At 48.7% G+C, this 23,480-nt stretch overlaps 1 protein-coding gene across 1 annotated transcript; it reads right to left on the bottom strand.

The window, feature by feature from the left end:
- Window positions 1–3,642: 3,642 nt before the first annotated feature.
- Window positions 3,643–12,820, bottom strand: slc13a5b (solute carrier family 13 member 5b). The gene is made up of 12 exons (XM_056283371.1): window positions 12,712–12,820; window positions 11,233–11,361; window positions 9,493–9,629; window positions 8,408–8,631; window positions 7,121–7,295; window positions 6,884–7,006; window positions 6,545–6,757; window positions 5,937–6,043; window positions 5,479–5,600; window positions 5,168–5,329; window positions 3,902–4,039; window positions 3,643–3,768 (listed from the first exon to the last, which is right to left on the bottom strand). Exons 1-12 carry the CDS (start codon window positions 12,808–12,810, stop codon window positions 3,643–3,645), a joined length of 1,755 nt encoding a protein of 584 aa, XP_056139346.1. The 5' UTR covers window positions 12,811–12,820.
- Window positions 12,821–23,480: the final 10,660 nt, after the last annotated feature.

A 23,480-nucleotide genomic window follows, 5' to 3' on the forward strand; every position in this document is an offset into this window, starting at 1 on the left:
CGAACCGCTTATCCTGCTCTCAGGGTCGCGGGGATGCTGGAGCCTATCCCAGCATTCATTGTGCGGCAGGCAGTGAGACACCTTGGACAGGCCGCCAGGCCATCACACAGGGCCAACACACAAACACATTCATACCTAGGGACAATTTAGTCCAGCCGATTCACCTGACCTAGTACATGTCTTTGGACTGTGGGAGGAAACCGGAGACCCCGGTGGAAACCCACGCAGACACAGGGAGAACATGCAAACTCCACACAGAGGACGACCCGGGATGATCCCCAAGGTTGGATTACCCCAGGGCTCGAACCCATGACCTTCTTGCTGTGAGGCAACTGCGCTAACCACAGTGCCACCATGCCGTGTGTATATATATATATATATATATATATATATATACACACACACACACACATATATATATACACACGTGTGTGTGTGTATGTGTGTTTTGTAATCTTTTTGACTTGTAGAAATTTTGATAAATATATTGATAAAAAGATTTCCCTCGATCCCAAACAATAAGATATTTTGTCTTGAATTCCGATAATGTGCCGCATGCTCGCGCTGCCATCGAGAGGCCTAGTTTATAATGGGTTAATAAGCAATGTGTTTTTCAGGCTCTCTAAACATCTTGTTGGTGGTTGTGCGTTTCGTTAAAACACCAGCAAAGAGAATAGCTTGCAGGTTCCTTTTCTTACTGAACCCTTAAATGTATATATAGCCAATAATGGAGGCCATGATACATGAGGACGTGTTTCAATTGGATAATGATTGGGTGGTTGAGAGGCACCAAAAGGAAAGAAAGGCTCTGTGTGTAATTATGTCCGCTTTTTTCCATACTGGAAGCGGAGATCATAGTGATCTGAACTGCAATATACACCCAACCGCTTGTTAACTACTCTTAGAGCGTCTTACATTTTAATTGTCTAGCAGAACTCTTGAGGCCAAGGTCAGCGTCAAGATTTTATCTTTTCCTTTTTGCTCCTCTTTTTCTTTTTGCTCCTCGATGCCTTCGCTCCTCTTTCTCCTCGATGCCTCCAGGGAGGCCATGACATGTTTCTGCCCTTTACGGAAAATGCGAAAAACAAAACGACAAGTGGGAAGGTGTGGTGCACTGTCGTAGGGTGTTTTCTCGTTAACCGTTATCATCAAGTATTTTTAAAGTCTCGAGTGTCCAGGAGTCACCCGTCATCATGTCTGGGAAACATTCGTGGGCTGTCGTTGAGAAATCTGAAGTCTGTAAATGGCGAGTCATGAAATCTCGTTTTTGTGTTAAAGCTAATGTTCTTTGCGGCTAAGCTGACTGCTAGCCCATGTGGACCGGCAGTTCCGACAGTCATCCTGGCGTCTGCTCTCCTGGACAGTGTTTTTTGTTTTTTTTGTTTTTTTAGATACATGTGTTAGTTTGGATATGTGTGTTCTTGTATTTCTTGTAGTTTTTGGATATGTGCTTTTGTCTTTGTGTTGCACTGCTGTGTGCTGGGGGAAAGAACGTGTCATCTCATTTCATGTGCACAAGTGCATGAAGTGAAATGACAAAGTGTCTGATTCTGATGATATCATGAGTCCGTCCTGACTCTTGGTTCATGCAGTCCTCAGGGCGGCAGGCCTGTGACACCACTTTTAGGTGTGTCCATCCAGTCAAGGATTACATTGGCTTTACCAAACTGTGTTTACAGGATTATAACTGCCCATGCACGAGACTAGAACTTATGATCAGGCACAGAAAGAACAACTGTACACCCAAATATAGTCACCAGCCACATCGGGTCGAGAACGCGTAGGCCGATGATGAAAGTGCGATCACGTGGGTTGTGAGTGAAGGGTTTGACCATGCTGTTTTTACTACGAGGATGGATTTTATTCATTTTTTGTTTAACTGGCCCTCGTCAGGGTTCCCTTGCGTTGGACCCAAAGTGAGTGGATTTATCAGCAACGCTGATCAGGCGACTAAGGCCAGTGTGTGAGCGTGTGATCCGGACATTGCGTGCAGAGTGACTGGCACCGTTCATGTGTTCATTATAGCAGGGACTGTAACACACAGGGAGAAGGAGGCATTGGGTCAGTGGCTCTGTTTCATTGAAAGCAGGTCATTCGCAACCACAAATTGCCATAGTTAAGTTCTAGGCAGCACATAGCTGACAGCAGTGGTGGCACAACATGAATTGTGTTATAAATCCATAATGTTCCTGCAAGATAGTCTGATGTGGGATCTGACTGAAACATTGCATATATAGTTTGTAATTTTCACATTCCTTCCTCCAGACAACCAGAAATCTCACATTTGATTACATAACGTATGCAAAACCGTGTAATGTGTTTAAGCGGCACAGTCTGGGCAGAGTGGGAAATTGCTGGATTGTATGCAGACAACCTTATAACCTAAATGAAATCACGCTCAGACTCAGCAGGTATTAAAACAAACATCTTTTATTTGGCTCTTGGCTTGCGTTTGATCACATGGTTAGTTTGTTGTTTAATCAAAAGCTTGTTAATTGATATTACCATAATGAAAACATGAGAAAACCCTGCTCGGTCGCACGAGCATGAAAGAACCCAGGAGACTGCGTTGATCATTTTGACTGTTTCTGTTCTGTTTCACATGTGCATCACTTCATGTGACAGGAAAAAAAAAACTAGCTGAACACTGTTTCCTAAAACTACTTTTCTGAAATTCACTACTATTAAATGTAGTTATAATATTTTTAAAATAGACCGATCATTACATATCTACCTAAATATTTACATTTTCACAACAAATCAATCCATTTCCGTGAAAGAATCGAGGGTTTCATGTCGTTGTGGTTATCGAATGTAATTCAAAGTTCAAATGATATTGGAGGTGCCAAACTGCTATTTGTACGTCCTAAGCTTTGGTTATGTTGGCTGAGGATGTGAGTGGGCAAAAGTACATTTTTACTCTTACTTACTTTACTCTTACTCGCTACTGGTTTTAGCACGCACATGATCAATGTGTTATCTAGAAATTCTTGAGGTGGTTAACTGTCGGTCTTAGTTCCTTAGTGTCTGGGACCGAGATTTGAGAGTTTTTCTTACAAAATGTTTGTTTGTGGTTTATTAGAATGCAGCTGTAGTGTGATGTAAGACTCAGAAGAAGAGTTTGCGTTTTTCATTGACTTTCCACATGACAGCTCTGCATGTTGATCATGGGGGATAGTTATTGATGCCATAAATATTTTAGCCCTCTGCAAACCAAGTGTCCTTCGAAGGATGATATAGACTTGAATTGGCTTGTACTGGAAGTCTGTCCAGCCTAGGGTACTCATGAGAGTCGAGCCAAGTCAAGTCAATGATAATCTTTCATTTTCTGTTGACGAACACTGTGTTGAGGGCATGAGAGGTCTTCTTCAATGTGTAATTTCATTCAATACATCTACATAAATTCAGCAGGACTTAAGTTCCACTCTTCAAACCATTTCACATATCCTCTTGCGTTCATCACCATAGTCATAAGCAAGCGTGAAAACAACCCTTGGAAGGCTTGTAACCCAATAAACACCCGAACACAGCCGGTCCAGCCAGTCATTCTGTGTCTCTGACCAGGGGTCTTTGTCTTGTGGCTGTGGGTGGGGAAGACAGGGTGTGCTTGGAACATCTCCCGTTGCCAAACCGTGGCCGTACTCATACCCCGGTGGCATTGGCCCAGGTTGGGAAGGAGTCCAGGTGAAACATGGCCTTGCCCCAACTGTTGATGGCCAGTGTGATGCAAAGAATACCAATAACGTTCATTACAATTCCTGTGCGGGCCTGGTGGAGAGGGAAGGTATAAAAGGACTTTTTAGTTCGAAGTTTCAGGGCCAGGAATGTAACAGTCTTACAACTATGCAGAAAAAGAGGGTATGCTTTGCTGAAAGGACACAACAAACTGCTGCTAACTCACCATGTCAGAAACCTTGAGGTAGCCATAGGAGAAGACGATGGCATTTGGTGGGGTAGCAACAGGCAGCATGAAGGCAAATGATGCACTCAGTGTACAAGGCACCATGACATACAGAGGATTGATTCCAATTGACTGGGACTGGAATGAACACAGACGGATTTAATAGTCTGAGACAGGGATCAACACAGTCTTGATGACAGCAATCTCTAGTCTTCTGTCTGACTGTATTTCTGCACCGTAATCACTGACTCATAACTCAGGCTAAAACACGTGCAATTCTGCACAGAGCAAAAACCCTCATTAGGTGGGTGTAATTAAGATGTAATTCTTGTATGACTCGTGACAACTAAAATGGAAAAGAACAGTATATGTGGCAATAATGGCAGGCTACCACAGTGACAAAATATATTACACCATGGAGTTAGCTTCAGAATTACACAGCCCATGTCACTGCAGCCTAGAAATGAACAATAATTCATAGCTTTCAAAATAAATGATGAGTGAAAACACTTTAAACCTTGTGATTATTCTTTTTCATCGAGCACAGCTGTTTCCTCACTTCACTTTCACAGCTTCTTGTGTTTTTAGATTCCTCTAGATATTTGATGGAACAAATTTCCTTTATAAGCCGTAAGAAGATCTCTACCTGGAATACCAGCAGATGTCTCGTACCATGGCTGTCATTGATTGTGACTTGCCTATTTTCAGTTGCATGATTCCACTCAATTGCTGCAGCCTTTCCTCTTTATCTCATCTTGATGTGATTCAAACATCTTTATGCACCATCTTCGATTTACCCGCGATGGATATCTCTTTCTGAATACCTCTACTTGGCACATTCCTTCTGTGGGGGCTTTTCTAGTGGTCACTTACTTTGCACAGTTCTGCCATTCTTCAGTGGCAGTGGGGTGGGCACCAGTGCACAACACTAATGTGAATTGGTGTGCTTGGCAGGTCGTTAATGGGAGGAGGGGCCCATAGAAAGGGACCAGACACATTCAGCCCAAGTGGCTAACTTGAGTGGCAAGCAGGCGAGAGAATGTAGGCCAGCTTTCGCTGGGAGTATGTTCAGCTCTGGGCTCCAATTGGGTTATTCTACTTCAATAGGAACTTCTAATAGGCGGTACTTCACATTACACTGTTACGGCTGCCAAACACAAATGTCTGTTCTCACAGTCTATTTGCCTGATTCTTACTGTGCAATTGTATTCTTTTGTTCTGGGTTTTTTTGGGGTCATGTTTGAATTTCTCTGTTAGAATTCTTACCATTGAAGCAAGGACAGGAAGGAAGAGAGTTGCAGTTGCCACATTACTGGTGCACTCTGTAAAGGTACCAATCAGCAGGCACAAAATCAAAGCAATCGCCCAGGGAGGGATACTTTGTAAGGGCGCCATTTGATCTCCCATCCACTTTGAGAGTCCCGATTCCTGCAGGGATATGTACAGCCATGGTCAGATAGGCGTTGCACCCTTTTAGGAACTATATGCAGTCCACATATAACAGCTGTAAGGGTTGTAGGAGTTGTCATCTGGCTCCGTTTTGCGTCGACCCCGCACATGCTCACACTGCCACTTACCTCGCTGCCTTTAGCCAGGGCAAACCCTCCCCCGAGAAGAAGCACAATGTTCCATGGTAACTTCTTCTGGGCCACTTTCCAGGTGAGAAGAGCTGGCATGGGGCCAGTAGTTTGATGGGGTGCTAGGGATTAACATAGTAAATGTCAAATTAATGCCATTATGCAGGCCGCAACTACTGAAAACTAGGACATGATCAGTGATGTTGTGGAAAGTTAGTCTCACTTAAACTCATGTTACCCTCCTGTTCATTGTGAAAGAGAGTTAAAACATCTTTTTAGGCTTTGAATCCGTGGTATATATTACATTTATGTGGAGATTAAAGTGTTTTTAGGGAAAATGTGATTGGATTTTATTTGCATCGATTTGCTCTTTACCTTATGGTGATCACCAGGTGGAGGATACTCTACCCACTCATATAGAAACCACAACCTAACGGGACATGGCTGTGATAGCTCACCTGCGTCGACGCCACGACTCCTCCAAGAGCAGAAGCGTGGGGCTTTAGATGGCAGGACAAAGAGGAGAACCGCGACAAACACCGCCACCGTGGCGTCCGTCACATATCTAGGATGAGGAGCGGCAAAACAGTGGACGAAACAGTTTAGCGCTTTGAAAGTATAAGCCCTGATTCAAATGTAAACACAAGGGTCGCCCTGCTACCAAAATAGAGAACCCAGGAATTGAACCTGCTGTCACTCCCAAAATTGATTGACAGGTCTCCCGATGCGAGGACTATCACTAAACAATTAAGCCTTGAGTTTTTCATTTTTCCCGATGCTGTAAATGGTTTGTTTACATCTGTACGGGTTGCAAACATTGAACAGGCCCACGTTTTCCATTACGACTGGTCAAGAGAAACGCAGAATGCTTATTTTCAATCTACGACTCAAGTTCTTCAACTTTGTATGTAAACACAGTATACCTCAATTCTGTATGTTCACAGAAATCGTGGATTGGGCCTGTAAATTCTTATCAAAGCAAATGAATCCCAGTTTTGCGTGTCTGTGCCACAAACTATAGTACAACAACAGTATACATATATATGTATAAAGAATGTCTACAAACTCGGCCTCGGAGTTGAAGATTACTGTTGCCCAGCCGGCAACAAAACCAGGATCCCTGGTGAACCACAACACCACCAGAAGAGTGAAGAGACCCAGGACGCTAATCTCGCCGAAGGACATGGAGCCCAGCTGACGGTGCTGCTCCCGGATCACTTTATAGGCGGCGATCTCCTTCTCCGTCTTCACCGAGCCGCACCCCCACGTCTTCTTAAAACTAGAAGAGATCACGGGGGAAAGAATGTCTGTGTCACCTCCCCATTACATCTCCCTCCGCAAGGTTTTTTGATGCCGATTCAAGCCTCTGTCAAGCTAATTAGATTTTCGTCATCGCCAAACTCACTTGAAACCCATGAAGACAAACTGCAGCCAGAGCCAGGCCAGCGCAAGCATGAGGATCATGTTAGGGAAGGCGAAGCCAAACCAGGAGGCAAAATTGATCACGTCTCCGTTTTGAGGAAAGAGCCTGAGTAAAAAACAAAAACAAAATGAAATATTCGATCAACAGGGGGGACAACATCAGCTCTTTGCATAGTGCAAACAAATGCACTGCAAAGAAAATAGTGCCGGGGATACTTACTGGTTCATCTGACCCTTTAATACCAGATTGGGGCCGGTTCCTGTGAGTGTGGCAGTGCCTCCGATGCTAGCAGCATAGCAAACACACAGAGTCATGCCTTTACACATCTTCCTCCTCTCCGCCGCCTCCTTTCGCCTCGCGGCCTCCGCAGCCCCGTCCAGGAAGGTCACCACCACTGGACGGTCAAAGGGAGAAGGATGGTGGAAGGAGTGTTATTATCCACCACATGCCATAAAGACATCTTCTTCTGCGGCTTTTCTCTCAAACCAAACGGATTTAAAATGCCGTTTGGCATGATAGTGTTCTGGCCCACAGGCGCCTGCTGTGTGGGAGCTTTAGCATGCCCGATATTTTTGCACCCATCCCCCCCGCCTCCAAAAGATATATATAATTAAAGGACTTTGCTGCGAAGTTGAATATGTGTTGAAACCTGGAATGAAACTGGTTGTGTTAACTGTCAAACAAAATAAACTAACAAATGACGCATGATCTTAACTTTGTGATTTTGATGAACACTGGACTTCAGCTACAGCCGTAGGCCACTGACACCTCTCGGTTTTGCCTAAAAATGTGGTGAATGTCAGACTGCCGGATTTTAATTGTGTGCAATGAATTATCAGTAATGTTCAAAACTAAATTAATTTTTGTGGTAGGAAAGTATACAAATCAGCAGACAAACTGTGGTGTGCAGAGGGATCATCTATAAATAGCTCCATTTTATTATTTATTTATTATTGCCCCCCCCCTTCCCGCCCCAATTGCATCTGGTCAATTACCCCAGTCTTCCGAGCCTTCCCGGTCGCTGCTCCGCCCCCTCTGCCGATCCGGGGAGGGCTGCAGACTACCACATGCCTCCTGCAATACATGTGGAGTCGCCAGCCGCTTCTTTTCACCTGACAGTGAGGAGTTTCACCGGGGGCACATGGCGCGTGGGAGGATCACGCTACCCCCCCCCCCAGTTCCCCCTCCCACCCGAACAGGCGCCCCGATCGACCAGAGGAGGCGCTAGTGTAGCGACCAGGACACATACCCACATCCGGCTTCCCATGCACAGACAGTAGTAGGGACGCCTGACCAAGCCGGAGGCAACATGGGGATCCGAACCAGCGATCCCCGTGTTGGTAGGCGACGGAGTAGACCGCTACGCTACCCTGATGCCCGCTCCCTGTTATTTTTATGTGAGAATATGGGAACAATACAATGTGCGCCTTTACGTCTGTCCTTTTAGATGTGCACCCGCAGTCATTTTCATATGTGGTCATCCATGGTTTGTACCTGTCGCCTCACCTTGTCCAGCGCTCTGTTTCTCAGTCTGTGCAGGTGGTTTGCCATCGGTCTCTCCTACCTCCACCTGCTCCTCTGAACTGAGGATCTGAGGCATCTCTACCTCGCCGTTGTCGTTGAGCTGCTCCAACACAGCTTGGACGATCGGCACCATCATGGCCGTGGTGGCTGTGTTGCTGATCCACATGGACAAGAAGGCCGTCACGCCCATGAAGCCCAACATCAAGCTGACAAGAACGGAGACACAGAGATATTGTCAACGGCCTTGGATTAGAAGAAGCAAGCTGCAGCAGAAATAATCAGGTGCAGAGAGAGAGAGAGAGAGAGAGAGAGAGAGAGAGAGAGAGAGAGAGGGAGGGAGAGAGAGACAGAGACAGAGAGAGAGAGAGACAAAGAAAGCAACCCGGTCTCACCAGTCTGTGTACAAATAACACGATATTACACTTTTTGTGCAATGCATACGCCAAAATCCAATTTTGCGTGCAGATGATACTCCAGTCCTTTCCATTCACTTATGTAGAGAGCTGATGCGTCCAAATACCACGCATCACATTGCACAGTCATGACGTCACCAGTGAGGCTCAGTTCGCCCAGTTCACCAGAAGCGCGGGCATCCACAACCAGGGTTAGGGTCAGGGTCAGGGTTTGGGTCAGGATCAGGGTCAGGGTTTGGGTCAGGATCAGGGTTAGGGTCAGAGTCAGGATCAGGGTTAGGGTCAGGGTCAGGGTTTGGGTCGGGGTTAGAGTTAATAAAATAAGTAAAATACTACCGTTAATACCACGATTTAATTACAAAAAAAGATTGTTTCCCCTGCTTACCTGCTCGTGGATGTCCGCGCATCGGGTGAACTGGGCGAACTGAGCCTCGCGGGGGAACTGAACCTCGCTGGTGACGTCATGACCGTTCAAGGTGATGCGTGGTATTTGGGCGCATCAGCTCTCCACAGAAGTTAATGGAGAGGATTTCTGCGACTGACTTCCCTTTGTCAAAGCTTGCTGTACAACTGTCAACGCCAAACAGCAGTCGCTCGGCAACATCCGGGTGATAAACTTAAGGCGGCATTGGTTAAACCCACTGTACCACTCACAGAGCTGGACGCACGCCGACACACAGCAGCACCCTCAAGGCGATACGCTTGTGGAGGTTCCAGTGCTCCACAGCCACCGCCACCATCAGCCCCGCCACAAACAACATGTTGGTGTCCTTCAGGTACTGCATGCACACCTGGACAAAGTTTGCACGGTCCAGCGTTAAGACGAGTTGGCGAGGAGGAACAGTACACGCATGCGCGGTGATGGCATTACACCATCTCCCAGTAAATTTCCCCGCCATTTTCCCGCCGAAGCGTGTAATACACCCGCCCGTCCAACGTGTCAGCGTCACGGTTTGCCTCGCTCGGGCGTGAAAAGTACACGCATGCAGTGCCAGCAGGGGGCGATGATTAACTCACTGCCGGCAACAACTCCCCACGGAGGAAAAGAAGCGTGCAGCATTTTCCAAAATCCCTCCCCATCAGGGAAGATGAAGATGCATGGCTGCTGTACATATATATATATATTGTGGAGTTAGAAAACAACGAGACAGGAGACGTGAGAGTAGACGTAGTCGAGGTAGTTTACTAGCTCCAACTTAGCATGTCATACATTCGGCAACGACACTGAACTCAACTCTCAACCGGAAGCGGAAGTGCATTATCTGACCCCTCGCCTCTTCCCTTAAAGGTACACCGTCCTCTTAGGTGAATGTCTCTTGTTATATAGATGTGGGTCACCACAATATATATACATATATATTTTACATTTAAAATGTTTTATGTCACCTATGAGTGTTGTCATGTTAGTTACATTTCATTTGGCGGTAGAGTCGAACCCTAACCATAACCCTAATCCTAACCATAACCCTAACCATAACCATAATCCTAACCCTAATCCTAACCCTAACCATAACCCTAATCCTAACCATAACCGTAACCCTAATCCTAACCCAACCCCAAACCTAACCATAACCCTAATCCTAACCATAACCCTAACCATAATCCTAACCCAACCCCAAACCTAACCATAATCCTAACCATAACCCTAATCCTAACCATAACCCTAACCATAATCCTAACCCTAACCATAATCCTAACCATAACCCTAATCCTAACCATAACCCTAACCATAATCCTAACCATAACCCTAATCCTAACCATAATCCTAACCATAACCCTAATCCTAACCATAACCCTAATCCTAACCATAACCCTAACCATAACCATAACCATAATCCTAACCATAACCCTAATCCTAACCATAACCCTAATCCTAACCATAACCCTAATCCTAACCATAACCCTAACCATAACCATAATCCTAACCATAACCCTAATCCTAACCATAACCCTAACCCTAACCATAACCCTAATCCTAACCATAACCCTAATCCTAACCATAACCCTAATCCTAACCATAACCATAACCCTAACCATAACCCTAATCCTAACCATAACCCTAACCATAATCCTAACCATAACCCTAATCCTAACCATAACCCTAACCATAATCCTAACCATAACCCTAATCCTAACCATAATCCTAACCATAACCCTAATCCTAACCATAACCCTAACCATAACCCTAACCATAATCATAACCCTAACCATAATCCTAACCATAACCATAATCCTAATCATCGCCCCCTGCTGGCACTGCACCTTCATACCCGCGTGGACGTTTTCACGCCCGAGCGAGGCAAACCGTGAGCGGGTGTATTACTCGCTTTGGCGTGATACTGGGTTGTGATACTGGGTTGTGATACTGGTTTGAGTAATTGGGATTTTTCTCACATCTTTGGACTGCATGACGCCAAACACGGGGAAAAGAAGAGCCGGGAGCAGGGCTGTCACGGCCAGCGGTAGGGCCTCCGTGCACCAGTACACTGCCATCAGGACTATCACATAGGCACATCCTGCCTCCTGTAGGGCAGGTACACACACACACACACACACACACACACACACACACACACAGATGTTACGTTAGAGGGTAAGAATGAGACCACCCGCGGGGAGGAGTCATGTGAAGCGTGAAATGCAGCCTAACAAAGCAGATCAGTATCAAAGAAGTTACGTAACATTACATAATTTTTAATGAGGCCACAGCAGCCTGGACTAAAGTACATTTTGTGGGGTTAAAAGATCACCGGTCAGGGGGCGTCCGGGTAGCGTAGCGGACTATTCCGTTGCCTACCAAAACACGGGGATCGCCGGTTCGAATCCCCGTGTTACCTCCGGCTTGGTCGGGCGTCCCTACAGACACAGCTGGCCGTGTCTGCTGGTGGGAAGCCGGATGTGAGTATGTGTGCTGGTCGCTGCACTAGCGCCCCCTGTGGTCGGTCGGGGCGCCTGTTCACTGGGGGGAATAGCGTGATCGTACCCCGCGCTACGCCCCCCCCCTGGTGAAACTCCTCACTGTCAGGTGAAAAGAAGCGGCTGGCGACTCCACACGCGTCGGAGGTGGCGCGTGGTGGTCTGCAGCCCTGCCGGATCGGCAGAGGGGGCGGAGCAGAGACCGGGACGGCTCGGAAGAGCGGGGTAATTGGCCGTGTACAATCGGGGAGAAAGGGGGGGGGGGGAACTAAGAAGAAAAAAATTTTAAAAAAAGAGAAAGATCAGCAGTCTGTTTTTAGTCGCCTGTTTGGCCCCTTGCCAGGATGCAGACCGCACCACATGAGATCTTTATAATTAACGTTCTTGCGCCGGACACCAAAGCGTCCTTCCCGTCATATGCGGAGATGCGTTCGTCTCTCCGCGGCTTTGCTCGTCCAACGAGCGGTGGCTCGGCGGGGTGGGGAAGCCCGGGCATATGCCTATCATAACACGTTATAGCCTCTACATGTCTGCATGGAGCGGGGAGGGGGCCGCTCCCCTCTGCGTTCCCACGCTGGACGTGACCCTTCAACGTGAACGACAAAGAGTTAAGATAACAACATCCCCCCGCGCTGCCGGAGCCTAAAGCAATACCGGGGGTTCCCCTCCCACGTGTTTCCCCTGGCGGTGGACGTGCGGGTAGGCAGCGGCGGCGGCCGCATCAACAGGTGCACGCGGACCCGCGAGACGTCTCGTTAAGTTAATGAGACGCTCGGGAGAGTCGTGCCGCCGACCTTATGCACGTGCGAGTAATCCGGACCTGCGGACTAACCTTGCAGCCAGACTCGCTTTTGCACCACTTCTGTAAAACGTTATCTTTCCTCCCCCCTTCCCCTCCCCTCCCCCCTCCAAAGCTGGGAAAAAGAAAGACTTCCGTTAAAATAGTGATTTACATACCGGTTTCCCGATCCCCAGAGGCAGCGGAAGAAGAAGAAACGGAGTGGCGAATAAAACAATCTGGCTTTTGAGAGCGCGGAGAAGTTTGAGGAAGGCCATGCTGCGCAGAGGGGCACACGCCGCACAAGAAAGTTTTCGCACCATGAATCCGCTTTTTACATCGAGCGAGAGGCGCGCGGGGGGGGGGTAGGGGGGAGGTAGGGGTGGTGGGGGGGGGGAGTGCCCCAGCAAGATGACCGAGGAAAGAGGCTTTCCTTTCGAATCACAATGAAGCGAGAGAGGGGGGGGGGGATTTGATTTTAAAAAAGTAACTTTCTCTTCTTTTTTTTTAATCCAATCATATTCAAAACACGAGCAAGAGAGAGACAATGAGAGGGAGGGAGAGAGACAGAGAGAGACAGAAAGAGGGAGGGAGAGAGACAGAGAGAGGGAGGGAGGGAGAGAGACAGATAGAGGGAGGGAGAGAGACAGAGAGAGGGAGGGAGGGAGAGAGACAGAAAGAGAGAGGGAGAGAGACAGAAAGAGGGAGGGAGAGACAGATAGAGACAGAAAGAGGGAGGGAGAGACATAGAGACAGAAAGAGGGAGGGAGAGAGACAGATAGAGACAGAAAGAGGGATGGAGAGAGACAGAAAGAGAGAGGGAGAGAGACAGAAAGAGGGAGGGAGAGAGACAGATAGAGACAGAAAGAGGGAGGGAGAGAGAAAGATAGAGATAGAAAGAGAGGGAGAGAGACAGAGAGAGGGAGGGAGAGAGACAGAAAGAGGGAGGGAGAGAGACAGATAGAGACAGAAAGAGGGAGGGAGAGAGACAGAAAGAGGGAGGGAGAGAGACAGAAAGAGAGAAGGAGAGAGACAGAAAGAGGGATGGAGAGAGACAGAAAGAGGGATGAGAGAGACAAAGAGGGATGGAGAGAGACAGACAGAGAGAGGGAGAGAGACAGAAAGAGGGATGGAGGGAGACAGAAAGAGGGAGGGAGAGAGACAGAAAGAGAGAGGGAGAGAGACAGAAAGAGGGATGGAGAGAGACAGAAAGAGGGAGGGAGAGAGACAGATAGAGACAGAAAGAGGGATGGAGAGCGACAGAAAGAGGGAGGGAGAGAGACAGACAGAGAGAGGGAGAGGGAGAGAGAGAGACATAGAGACAGAAAGAGGGAGGGAAAGAGACAGATAGAGACAGAAAGAGGGAGGGAGAGAGACATAGAGACAGAAAGAGGGAGTGAGAGAGACGTAGAGACAGAAAGAGGGAGGGAGAGAGACAGATAGAGACAGAAAGAGGGAGGGAGAGAGACAGACAGAGAGAGACAGAGACAGAAAGAGAGGGGGAGAGAGACAGATAGAGACAGAAAGAGGGAGGGAGAGAGACAGATAGAGATAGAAAGAGGGCGGGAGAGAGACAGAAAGAGGGAGGGAGAGAGATAGAGACAGAAAGAGGGAGGGAGAGAGACAAAAAGAGGGAGGGAGAGAGACATAGAGACAGAAAGAGGGAGGAAGAAAGACAGATAGAGACAGAAAGAGGGAGGGAGAGAGACAGAAAGAGGGAGAGAGACAGAGAGAGGGAGAGAGACGGACAGAAAGAGGGAGGGAGAGAGACAGATAGAGACAGAAAGAGGGCGGGAGAGAGACAGACAGAAAGAGGGAGGGAGAGAGACAGAGAGAGACGGACAGAAAGAGGGAGGGAGAGAGACAGAGACAGATAGAGACAGAAAGAGGGAGGGAAATTGACAGATAGAGACAGAAAGAGGGAGGGAGAGAGACAGATAGAGACAGAAAGAGGGAGGGAGAGAGACAGATAGAGATAGAAAGAGGGCGGGAGGGAGACAGAAAGAGGGAGGGAGAGAGACAGATAGAGACAGAAAGAGAGAGGGGGAGAGACAGAAAGAGGGAGGGAGAGAGACAGATAGAGACAGAAAGAGAGAGGGAGAGAGACAGATAGAGACAGAAAGAGAGAGGGAGAGAGACAGAAAGAGGGATGGAGAGAGACAGAAAGAGCGATGGAGAGAGACAGATAGAGACAAAAAGAGAGGGAGAGAGACAGAAAGAGGGGGGGAGAGAGACAGATAGAGACAGAAAGAGGGAGGGAGGGAGAGAGTTAAAAGAGGGAGGGAGAGAGACAGATAGAGAAAGAAAAAAGGGAGGGAGAGAGACATAGAGACAGAAAGAGGGAGGGAGGGAGAGAGACAGAAAGAGGTAGGGAGAGAGACAGATAGAGACAGAAAGAGGTAGGGAGAGAGACAGAAAGAGGTAGGGAGAGAGACAGATAGAGACAGAAAGAGGGAGGGAGAGAGACAGAAAGAGGGAGGGAGAGAGACAGATAGAGACAGAAAGAGGGAGGGGGAGAGACAGAAAGAGGTAGGGAGAGAGACAGAAAGAGGTAGGGAGAGAGACAGATAGAGACAGAAAGAGGGAGGGAGAGAGACAGAAAGAGGTAGGGAGAGAGACAGAAAGAGGTAGGGAGAGAGACAGATAGAGACAGAAAGAGGGAGGGGGAGAGACAGAAAGAGGTAGGGAGAGAGACAGATAGAGACAGAAAGAGGTAGGGAGAGAGACAGAAAGAGGGAGGGAGAGAGACAGAAAGAGGTAGGGAGAGAGACAGATAGAGACAGAAAGAGGTAGGGAGAGAGACAGAAAGAGGTAGGGAGAGAGACAGATAGAGACAGAAAGAGGGAGGGAGAGAGACAGAAAGAGGGAGGGAGAGGGAGGGAGAGAGACAGAAAGAGGGAGGGAGAGAGACAGATAGAGACAGAAAGAGGGAGGGAGAGAGACAGATAGAGACAGAAAGGGGGAGGGAGAGAGACAGAGACAGATAGAGACAGAAAGAGGGAGGGAGAGAGACAGATAGAGACAGAATGAGGGAGGGAGAGAGACAGATAGAGACAGAAAGAGGGAGGGGGAGAGACAGATAGAGATAGAAAGAGGGCGGGAGAGAGACAGAAAGAGACGGAAAGAGGGAGGGAGAGAGACAGATAGAGACAGAAAGAGAGAGGGGGAGAGACAGAAAGAGGGATGGAGAGAGACAGATAGAGGGAGGGAGAGAGACAGATAGAGACAGAAAGAGAGAGGGAGAGAGACAGATAGAGACAGAAAGAGAGAGGGAGAGAGACAGAAAGAGAGAGGGAGAGAGACAGAAAGAGGGATGGAGAGAGACAGAAAGAGGGATGGAGAGAGACAGAGAGAGGGAGGGAGGGAGAGAGACAGATAGAGGGAGGGAGAGAGACAGAGAGAGGGAGGGAGGGAGAGAGACAGAAAGAGAGAGGGAGAGAGACAGAAAGAGGGAGGGAGAGACAGATAGAGACAGAAAGAGGGAGGGAGAGACATAGAGACAGAAAGAGGGAGGGAGAGAGACAGATAGAGACAGAAAGAGGGATGGAGAGAGACAGAAAGAGAGAGGGAGAGAGACAGAAAGAGGGAGGGAGAGAGACAGATAGAGACAGAAAGAGGGAGGGAGAGAGAAAGATAGAGATAGAAAGAGAGGGAGAGAGACAGAGAGAGGGAGGGAGAGAGACAGAAAGAGGGAGGGAGAGAGACAGATAGAGACAGAAAGAGGGAGGGAGAGAGACAGAAAGAGGGAGGGAGAGAGACAGAAAGAGAGAAGGAGAGAGACAGAAAGAGGGATGGAGAGAGACAGAAAGAGGGATGAGAGAGACAAAGAGGGATGGAGAGAGACAGACAGAGAGAGGGAGAGAGACAGAAAGAGGGATGGAGGGAGACAGAAAGAGGGAGGGAGAGAGACAGAAAGAGAGAGGGAGAGAGACAGAAAGAGGGATGGAGAGAGACAGAAAGAGGGAGGGAGAGAGACAGATAGAGACAGAAAGAGGGATGGAGAGCGACAGAAAGAGGGAGGGAGAGAGACAGACAGAGAGAGGGAGAGGGAGAGAGAGAGACATAGAGACAGAAAGAGGGAGGGAAAGAGACAGATAGAGACAGAAAGAGGGAGGGAGAGAGACATAGAGACAGAAAGAGGGAGTGAGAGAGACGTAGAGACAGAAAGAGGGAGGGAGAGAGACAGATAGAGACAGAAAGAGGGAGGGAGAGAGACAGACAGAGAGAGACAGAGACAGAAAGAGAGGGGGAGAGAGACAGATAGAGACAGAAAGAGGGAGGGAGAGAGACAGATAGAGATAGAAAGAGGGCGGGAGAGAGACAGAAAGAGGGAGGGAGAGAGATAGAGACAGAAAGAGGGAGGGAGAGAGACAAAAAGAGGGAGGGAGAGAGACATAGAGACAGAAAGAGGGAGGGAGAAAGACAGATAGAGACAGAAAGAGGGAGGGAGAGAGACAGAAAGAGGGAGAGAGACAGAGAGAGGGAGAGAGACGGACAAAAAGAGGGAGGGAGAGAGACAGATAGAGACAGAAAGAGGGCGGGAGAGAGACAGACAGAAAGAGGGAGGGAGAGAGACAGAGAGAGACGGACAGAAAGAGGGAGGGAGAGAGACAGAGACAGATAGAGACAGAAAGAGGGAGGGAAATTGACAGATAGAGACAGAAAGAGGGAGGGAGAGAGACAGATAGAGACAGAAAGAGGGAGGGAGAGAGACAGATAGAGATAGAAAGAGGGCGGGAGGGAGACAGAAAGAGGGAGGGAGAGAGACAGATAGAGACAGAAAGAGAGAGGGGGAGAGACAGAAAGAGGGAGGGAGAGAGACAGATAGAGACAGAAAGAGAGAGGGAGAGAGACAGATAGAGACAGAAAGAGAGAGGGAGAGAGACAGAAAGAGGGATGGAGAGAGACAGAAAGAGCGATGGAGAGAGACAGATAGAGACAAAAAGAGAGGGAGAGAGACAGAAAGAGGGGGGGAGAGAGACAGATAGAGACAGAAAGAGGGAGGGAGGGAGAGAGTTAAAAGAGGGAGGGAGAGAGACAGATAGAGAAAGAAAAAAGGGAGGGAGAGAGACATAGAGACAGAAAGAGGGAGGGAGGGAGAGAGACAGAAAGAGGTAGGGAGAGAGACAGATAGAGACAGAAAGAGGTAGGGAGAGAGACAGAAAGAGGTAGGGAGAGAGACAGACAGAGAGAGGGAGAGGGAGAGAGAGAGACATAGAGACAGAAAGAGGGAGGGAAAGAGACAGATAGAGACAGAAAGAGGGAGGGAGAGAGACATAGAGACAGAAAGAGGGAGTGAGAGAGACGTAGAGACAGAAAGAGGGAGGGAGAGAGACAGATAGAGACAGAAAGAGGGAGGGAGAGAGACAGACAGAGAGAGACAGAGACAGAAAGAGAGGGGGAGAGAGACAGATAGAGACAGAAAGAGGGAGGGAGAGAGACAGAAAGAGGGAGGGAGAGAGACAGACAGAGAGAGGGAGAGGGAGAGAGAGAGACATAGAGACAGAAAGAGGGAGGGAAAGAGACAGATAGAGACAGAAAGAGGGAGGGAGAGAGACATAGAGACAGAAAGAGGGAGTGAGAGAGACGTAGAGACAGAAAGAGGGAGGGAGAGAGACAGATAGAGACAGAAAGAGGGAGGGAGAGAGACAGACAGAGAGAGACAGAGACAGAAAGAGAGGGGGAGAGAGACAGATAGAGACAGAAAGAGGGAGGGAGAGAGACAGATAGAGATAGAAAGAGGGCGGGAGAGAGACAGAAAGAGGGAGGGAGAGAGATAGAGACAGAAAGAGGGAGGGAGAGAGACAAAAAGAGGGAGGGAGAGAGACATAGAGACAGAAAGAGGGAGGAAGAAAGACAGATAGAGACAGAAAGAGGGAGGGAGAGAGACAGAAAGAGGGAGAGAGACAGAGAGAGGGAGAGAGACGGACAGAAAGAGGGAGGGAGAGAGACAGATAGAGACAGAAAGAGGGCGGGAGAGAGACAGACAGAAAGAGGGAGGGAGAGAGACAGAGAGAGACGGACAGAAAGAGGGAGGGAGAGAGACAGAGACAGATAGAGACAGAAAGAGGGAGGGAAATTGACAGATAGAGACAGAAAGAGGGAGGGAGAGAGACAGATAGAGACAGAAAGAGGGAGGGAGAGAGACAGATAGAGATAGAAAGAGGGCGGGAGGGAGACAGAAAGAGGGAGGGAGAGAGACAGATAGAGACAGAAAGAGAGAGGGGGAGAGACAGAAAGAGGGAGGGAGAGAGACAGATAGAGACAGAAAGAGAGAGGGAGAGAGACAGATAGAGACAGAAAGAGAGAGGGAGAGAGACAGAAAGAGGGATGGAGAGAGACAGAAAGAGCGATGGAGAGAGACAGATAGAGACAAAAAGAGAGGGAGAGAGACAGAAAGAGGGGGGGAGAGAGACAGATAGAGACAGAAAGAGGGAGGGAGGGAGAGAGTTAAAAGAGGGAGGGAGAGAGACAGATAGAGAAAGAAAAAAGGGAGGGAGAGAGACATAGAGACAGAAAGAGGGAGGGAGGGAGAGAGACAGAAAGAGGTAGGGAGAGAGACAGATAGAGACAGAAAGAGGTAGGGAGAGAGACAGAAAGAGGTAGGGAGAGAGACAGATAGAGACAGAAAGAGGGAGGGAGAGAGACAGAAAGAGGGAGGGAGAGAGACAGATAGAGACAGAAAGAGGGAGGGGGAGAGACAGAAAGAGGTAGGGAGAGAGACAGAAAGAGGTAGGGAGAGAGACAGATAGAGACAGAAAGAGGGAGGGAGAGAGACAGAAAGAGGTAGGGAGAGAGACAGAAAGAGGTAGGGAGAGAGACAGATAGAGACAGAAAGAGGGAGGGGGAGAGACAGAAAGAGGTAGGGAGAGAGACAGATAGAGACAGAAAGAGGTAGGGAGAGAGACAGAAAGAGGGAGGGAGAGAGACAGAAAGAGGTAGGGAGAGAGACAGATAGAGACAGAAAGAGGTAGGGAGAGAGACAGAAAGAGGTAGGGAGAGAGACAGATAGAGACAGAAAGAGGGAGGGAGAGAGACAGAAAGAGGGAGGGAGAGGGAGGGAGAGAGACAGAAAGAGGGAGGGAGAGAGACAGATAGAGACAGAAAGAGGGAGGGAGAGAGACAGATAGAGACAGAAAGGGGGAGGGAGAGAGACAGAGACAGATAGAGACAGAAAGAGGGAGGGAGAGAGACAGATAGAGACAGAATGAGGGAGGGAGAGAGACAGATAGAGACAGAAAGAGGGAGGGGGAGAGACAGATAGAGATAGAAAGAGGGCGGGAGAGAGACAGAAAGAGACGGAAAGAGGGAGGGAGAGAGACAGATAGAGACAGAAAGAGAGAGGGGGAGAGACAGAAAGAGGGATGGAGAGAGACAGATAGAGGGAGGGAGAGAGACAGATAGAGACAGAAAGAGAGAGGGAGAGAGACAGATAGAGACAGAAAGAGAGAGGGAGAGAGACAGAAAGAGAGAGGGAGAGAGACAGAAAGAGGGATGGAGAGAGACAGAAAGAGGGATGGAGAGAGACAGAGAGAGGGAGGGAGGGAGAGAGACAGATAGAGGGAGGGAGAGAGACAGAGAGAGGGAGGGAGGGAGAGAGACAGAAAGAGAGAGGGAGAGAGACAGAAAGAGGGAGGGAGAGACAGATAGAGACAGAAAGAGGGAGGGAGAGACATAGAGACAGAAAGAGGGAGGGAGAGAGACAGATAGAGACAGAAAGAGGGATGGAGAGAGACAGAAAGAGAGAGGGAGAGAGACAGAAAGAGGGAGGGAGAGAGACAGATAGAGACAGAAAGAGGGAGGGAGAGAGAAAGATAGAGATAGAAAGAGAGGGAGAGAGACAGAGAGAGGGAGGGAGAGAGACAGAAAGAGGGAGGGAGAGAGACAGATAGAGACAGAAAGAGGGAGGGAGAGAGACAGAAAGAGGGAGGGAGAGAGACAGAAAGAGAGAAGGAGAGAGACAGAAAGAGGGATGGAGAGAGACAGAAAGAGGGATGAGAGAGACAAAGAGGGATGGAGAGAGACAGACAGAGAGAGGGAGAGAGACAGAAAGAGGGATGGAGGGAGACAGAAAGAGGGAGGGAGAGAGACAGAAAGAGAGAGGGAGAGAGACAGAAAGAGGGATGGAGAGAGACAGAAAGAGGGAGGGAGAGAGACAGATAGAGACAGAAAGAGGGATAGAGAGCGACAGAAAGAGGGAGGGAGAGAGACAGACAGAGAGAGGGAGAGGGAGAGAGAGAGACATAGAGACAGAAAGAGGGAGGGAAAGAGACAGATAGAGACAGAAAGAGGGAGGGAGAGAGACATAGAGACAGAAAGAGGGAGTGAGAGAGACGTAGAGACAGAAAGAGGGAGGGAGAGAGACAGATAGAGACAGAAAGAGGGAGGGAGAGAGACAGACAGAGAGAGACAGAGACAGAAAGAGAGGGGGAGAGAGACAGATAGAGACAGAAAGAGGGAGGGAGAGAGACAGATAGAGATAGAAAGAGGGCGGGAGAGAGACAGAAAGAGGGAGGGAGAGAGATAGAGACAGAAAGAGGGAGGGAGAGAGACAAAAAGAGGGAGGGAGAGAGACATAGAGACAGAAAGAGGGAGGGAGAAAGACAGATAGAGACAGAAAGAGGGAGGGAGAGAGACAGAAAGAGGGAGAGAGACAGAGAGAGGGAGAGAGACGGACAAAAAGAGGGAGGGAGAGAGACAGATAGAGACAGAAAGAGGGCGGGAGAGAGACAGACAGAAAGAGGGAGGGAGAGAGACAGAGAGAGACGGACAGAAAGAGGGAGGGAGAGAGACAGAGACAGATAGAGACAGAAAGAGGGAGGGAAATTGACAGATAGAGACAGAAAGAGGGAGGGAGAGAGACAGATAGAGACAGAAAGAGGGAGGGAGAGAGACAGATAGAGATAGAAAGAGGGCGGGAGGGAGACAGAAAGAGGGAGGGAGAGAGACAGATAGAGACAGAAAGAGAGAGGGGGAGAGACAGAAAGAGGGAGGGAGAGAGACAGATAGAGACAGAAAGAGAGAGGGAGAGAGACAGATAGAGACAGAAAGAGAGAGGGAGAGAGACAGAAAGAGGGATGGAGAGAGACAGAAAGAGCGATGGAGAGAGACAGATAGAGACAAAAAGAGAGGGAGAGAGACAGAAAGAGGGGGGGAGAGAGACAGATAGAGACAGAAAGAGGGAGGGAGGGAGAGAGTTAAAAGAGGGAGGGAGAGAGACAGATAGAGAAAGAAAAAAGGGAGGGAGAGAGACATAGAGACAGAAAGAGGGAGGGAGGGAGAGAGACAGAAAGAGGTAGGGAGAGAGACAGATAGAGACAGAAAGAGGTAGGGAGAGAGACAGAAAGAGGTAGGGAGAGAGACAGACAGAGAGAGGGAGAGGGAGAGAGAGAGACATAGAGACAGAAAGAGGGAGGGAAAGAGACAGATAGAGACAGAAAGAGGGAGGGAGAGAGACATAGAGACAGAAAGAGGGAGTGAGAGAGACGTAGAGACAGAAAGAGGGAGGGAGAGAGACAGATAGAGACAGAAAGAGGGAGGGAGAGAGACAGACAGAGAGAGACAGAGACAGAAAGAGAGGGGGAGAGAGACAGATAGAGACAGAAAGAGGGAGGGAGAGAGACAGAAAGAGGGAGGGAGAGAGACAGACAGAGAGAGGGAGAGGGAGAGAGAGAGACATAGAGACAGAAAGAGGGAGGGAAAGAGACAGATAGAGACAGAAAGAGGGAGGGAGAGAGACATAGAGACAGAAAGAGGGAGTGAGAGAGACGTAGAGACAGAAAGAGGGAGGGAGAGAGACAGATAGAGACAGAAAGAGGGAGGGAGAGAGACAGACAGAGAGAGACAGAGACAGAAAGAGAGGGGGAGAGAGACAGATAGAGACAGAAAGAGGGAGGGAGAGAGACAGATAGAGATAGAAAGAGGGCGGGAGAGAGACAGAAAGAGGGAGGGAGAGAGATAGAGACAGAAAGAGGGAGGGAGAGAGACAAAAAGAGGGAGGGAGAGAGACATAGAGACAGAAAGAGGGAGGAAGAAAGACAGATAGAGACAGAAAGAGGGAGGGAGAGAGACAGAAAGAGGGAGAGAGACAGAGAGAGGGAGAGAGACGGACAGAAAGAGGGAGGGAGAGAGACAGATAGAGACAGAAAGAGGGCGGGAGAGAGACAGACAGAAAGAGGGAGGGAGAGAGACAGAGAGAGACGGACAGAAAGAGGGAGGGAGAGAGACAGAGACAGATAGAGACAGAAAGAGGGAGGGAAATTGACAGATAGAGACAGAAAGAGGGAGGGAGAGAGACAGATAGAGACAGAAAGAGGGAGGGAGAGAGACAGATAGAGATAGAAAGAGGGCGGGAGGGAGACAGAAAGAGGGAGGGAGAGAGACAGATAGAGACAGAAAGAGAGAGGGGGAGAGACAGAAAGAGGGAGGGAGAGAGACAGATAGAGACAGAAAGAGAGAGGGAGAGAGACAGATAGAGACAGAAAGAGAGAGGGAGAGAGACAGAAAGAGGGATGGAGAGAGACAGAAAGAGCGATGGAGAGAGACAGATAGAGACAGAAAGAGGGAGGGAGAGAGACAGAAAGAGGGGGGGAGAGAGACAGATAGAGACAGAAAGAGGGAGGGAGGGAGAGAGTTAAAAGAGGGAGGGAGAGAGACAGATAGAGAAAGAAAAAAGGGAGGGAGAGAGACATAGAGACAGAAAGAGGGAGGGAGGGAGAGAGACAGAAAGAGGTAGGGAGAGAGACAGATAGAGACAGAAAGAGGTAGGGAGAGAGACAGAAAGAGGTAGGGAGAGAGACAGATAGAGACAGAAAGAGGGAGGGAGAGAGACAGAAAGAGGGAGGGAGAGAGACAGATAGAGACAGAAAGAGGGAGGGGGAGAGACAGAAAGAGGTAGGGAGAGAGACAGAAAGAGGTAGGGAGAGAGACAGATAGAGACAGAAAGAGG

This window comes from Lampris incognitus, chromosome 7 (assembly GCF_029633865.1).
Source record: "Lampris incognitus isolate fLamInc1 chromosome 7, fLamInc1.hap2, whole genome shotgun sequence".
In the NCBI taxonomy this organism is placed as follows: domain Eukaryota; kingdom Metazoa; phylum Chordata; class Actinopteri; order Lampriformes; family Lampridae; genus Lampris; species Lampris incognitus.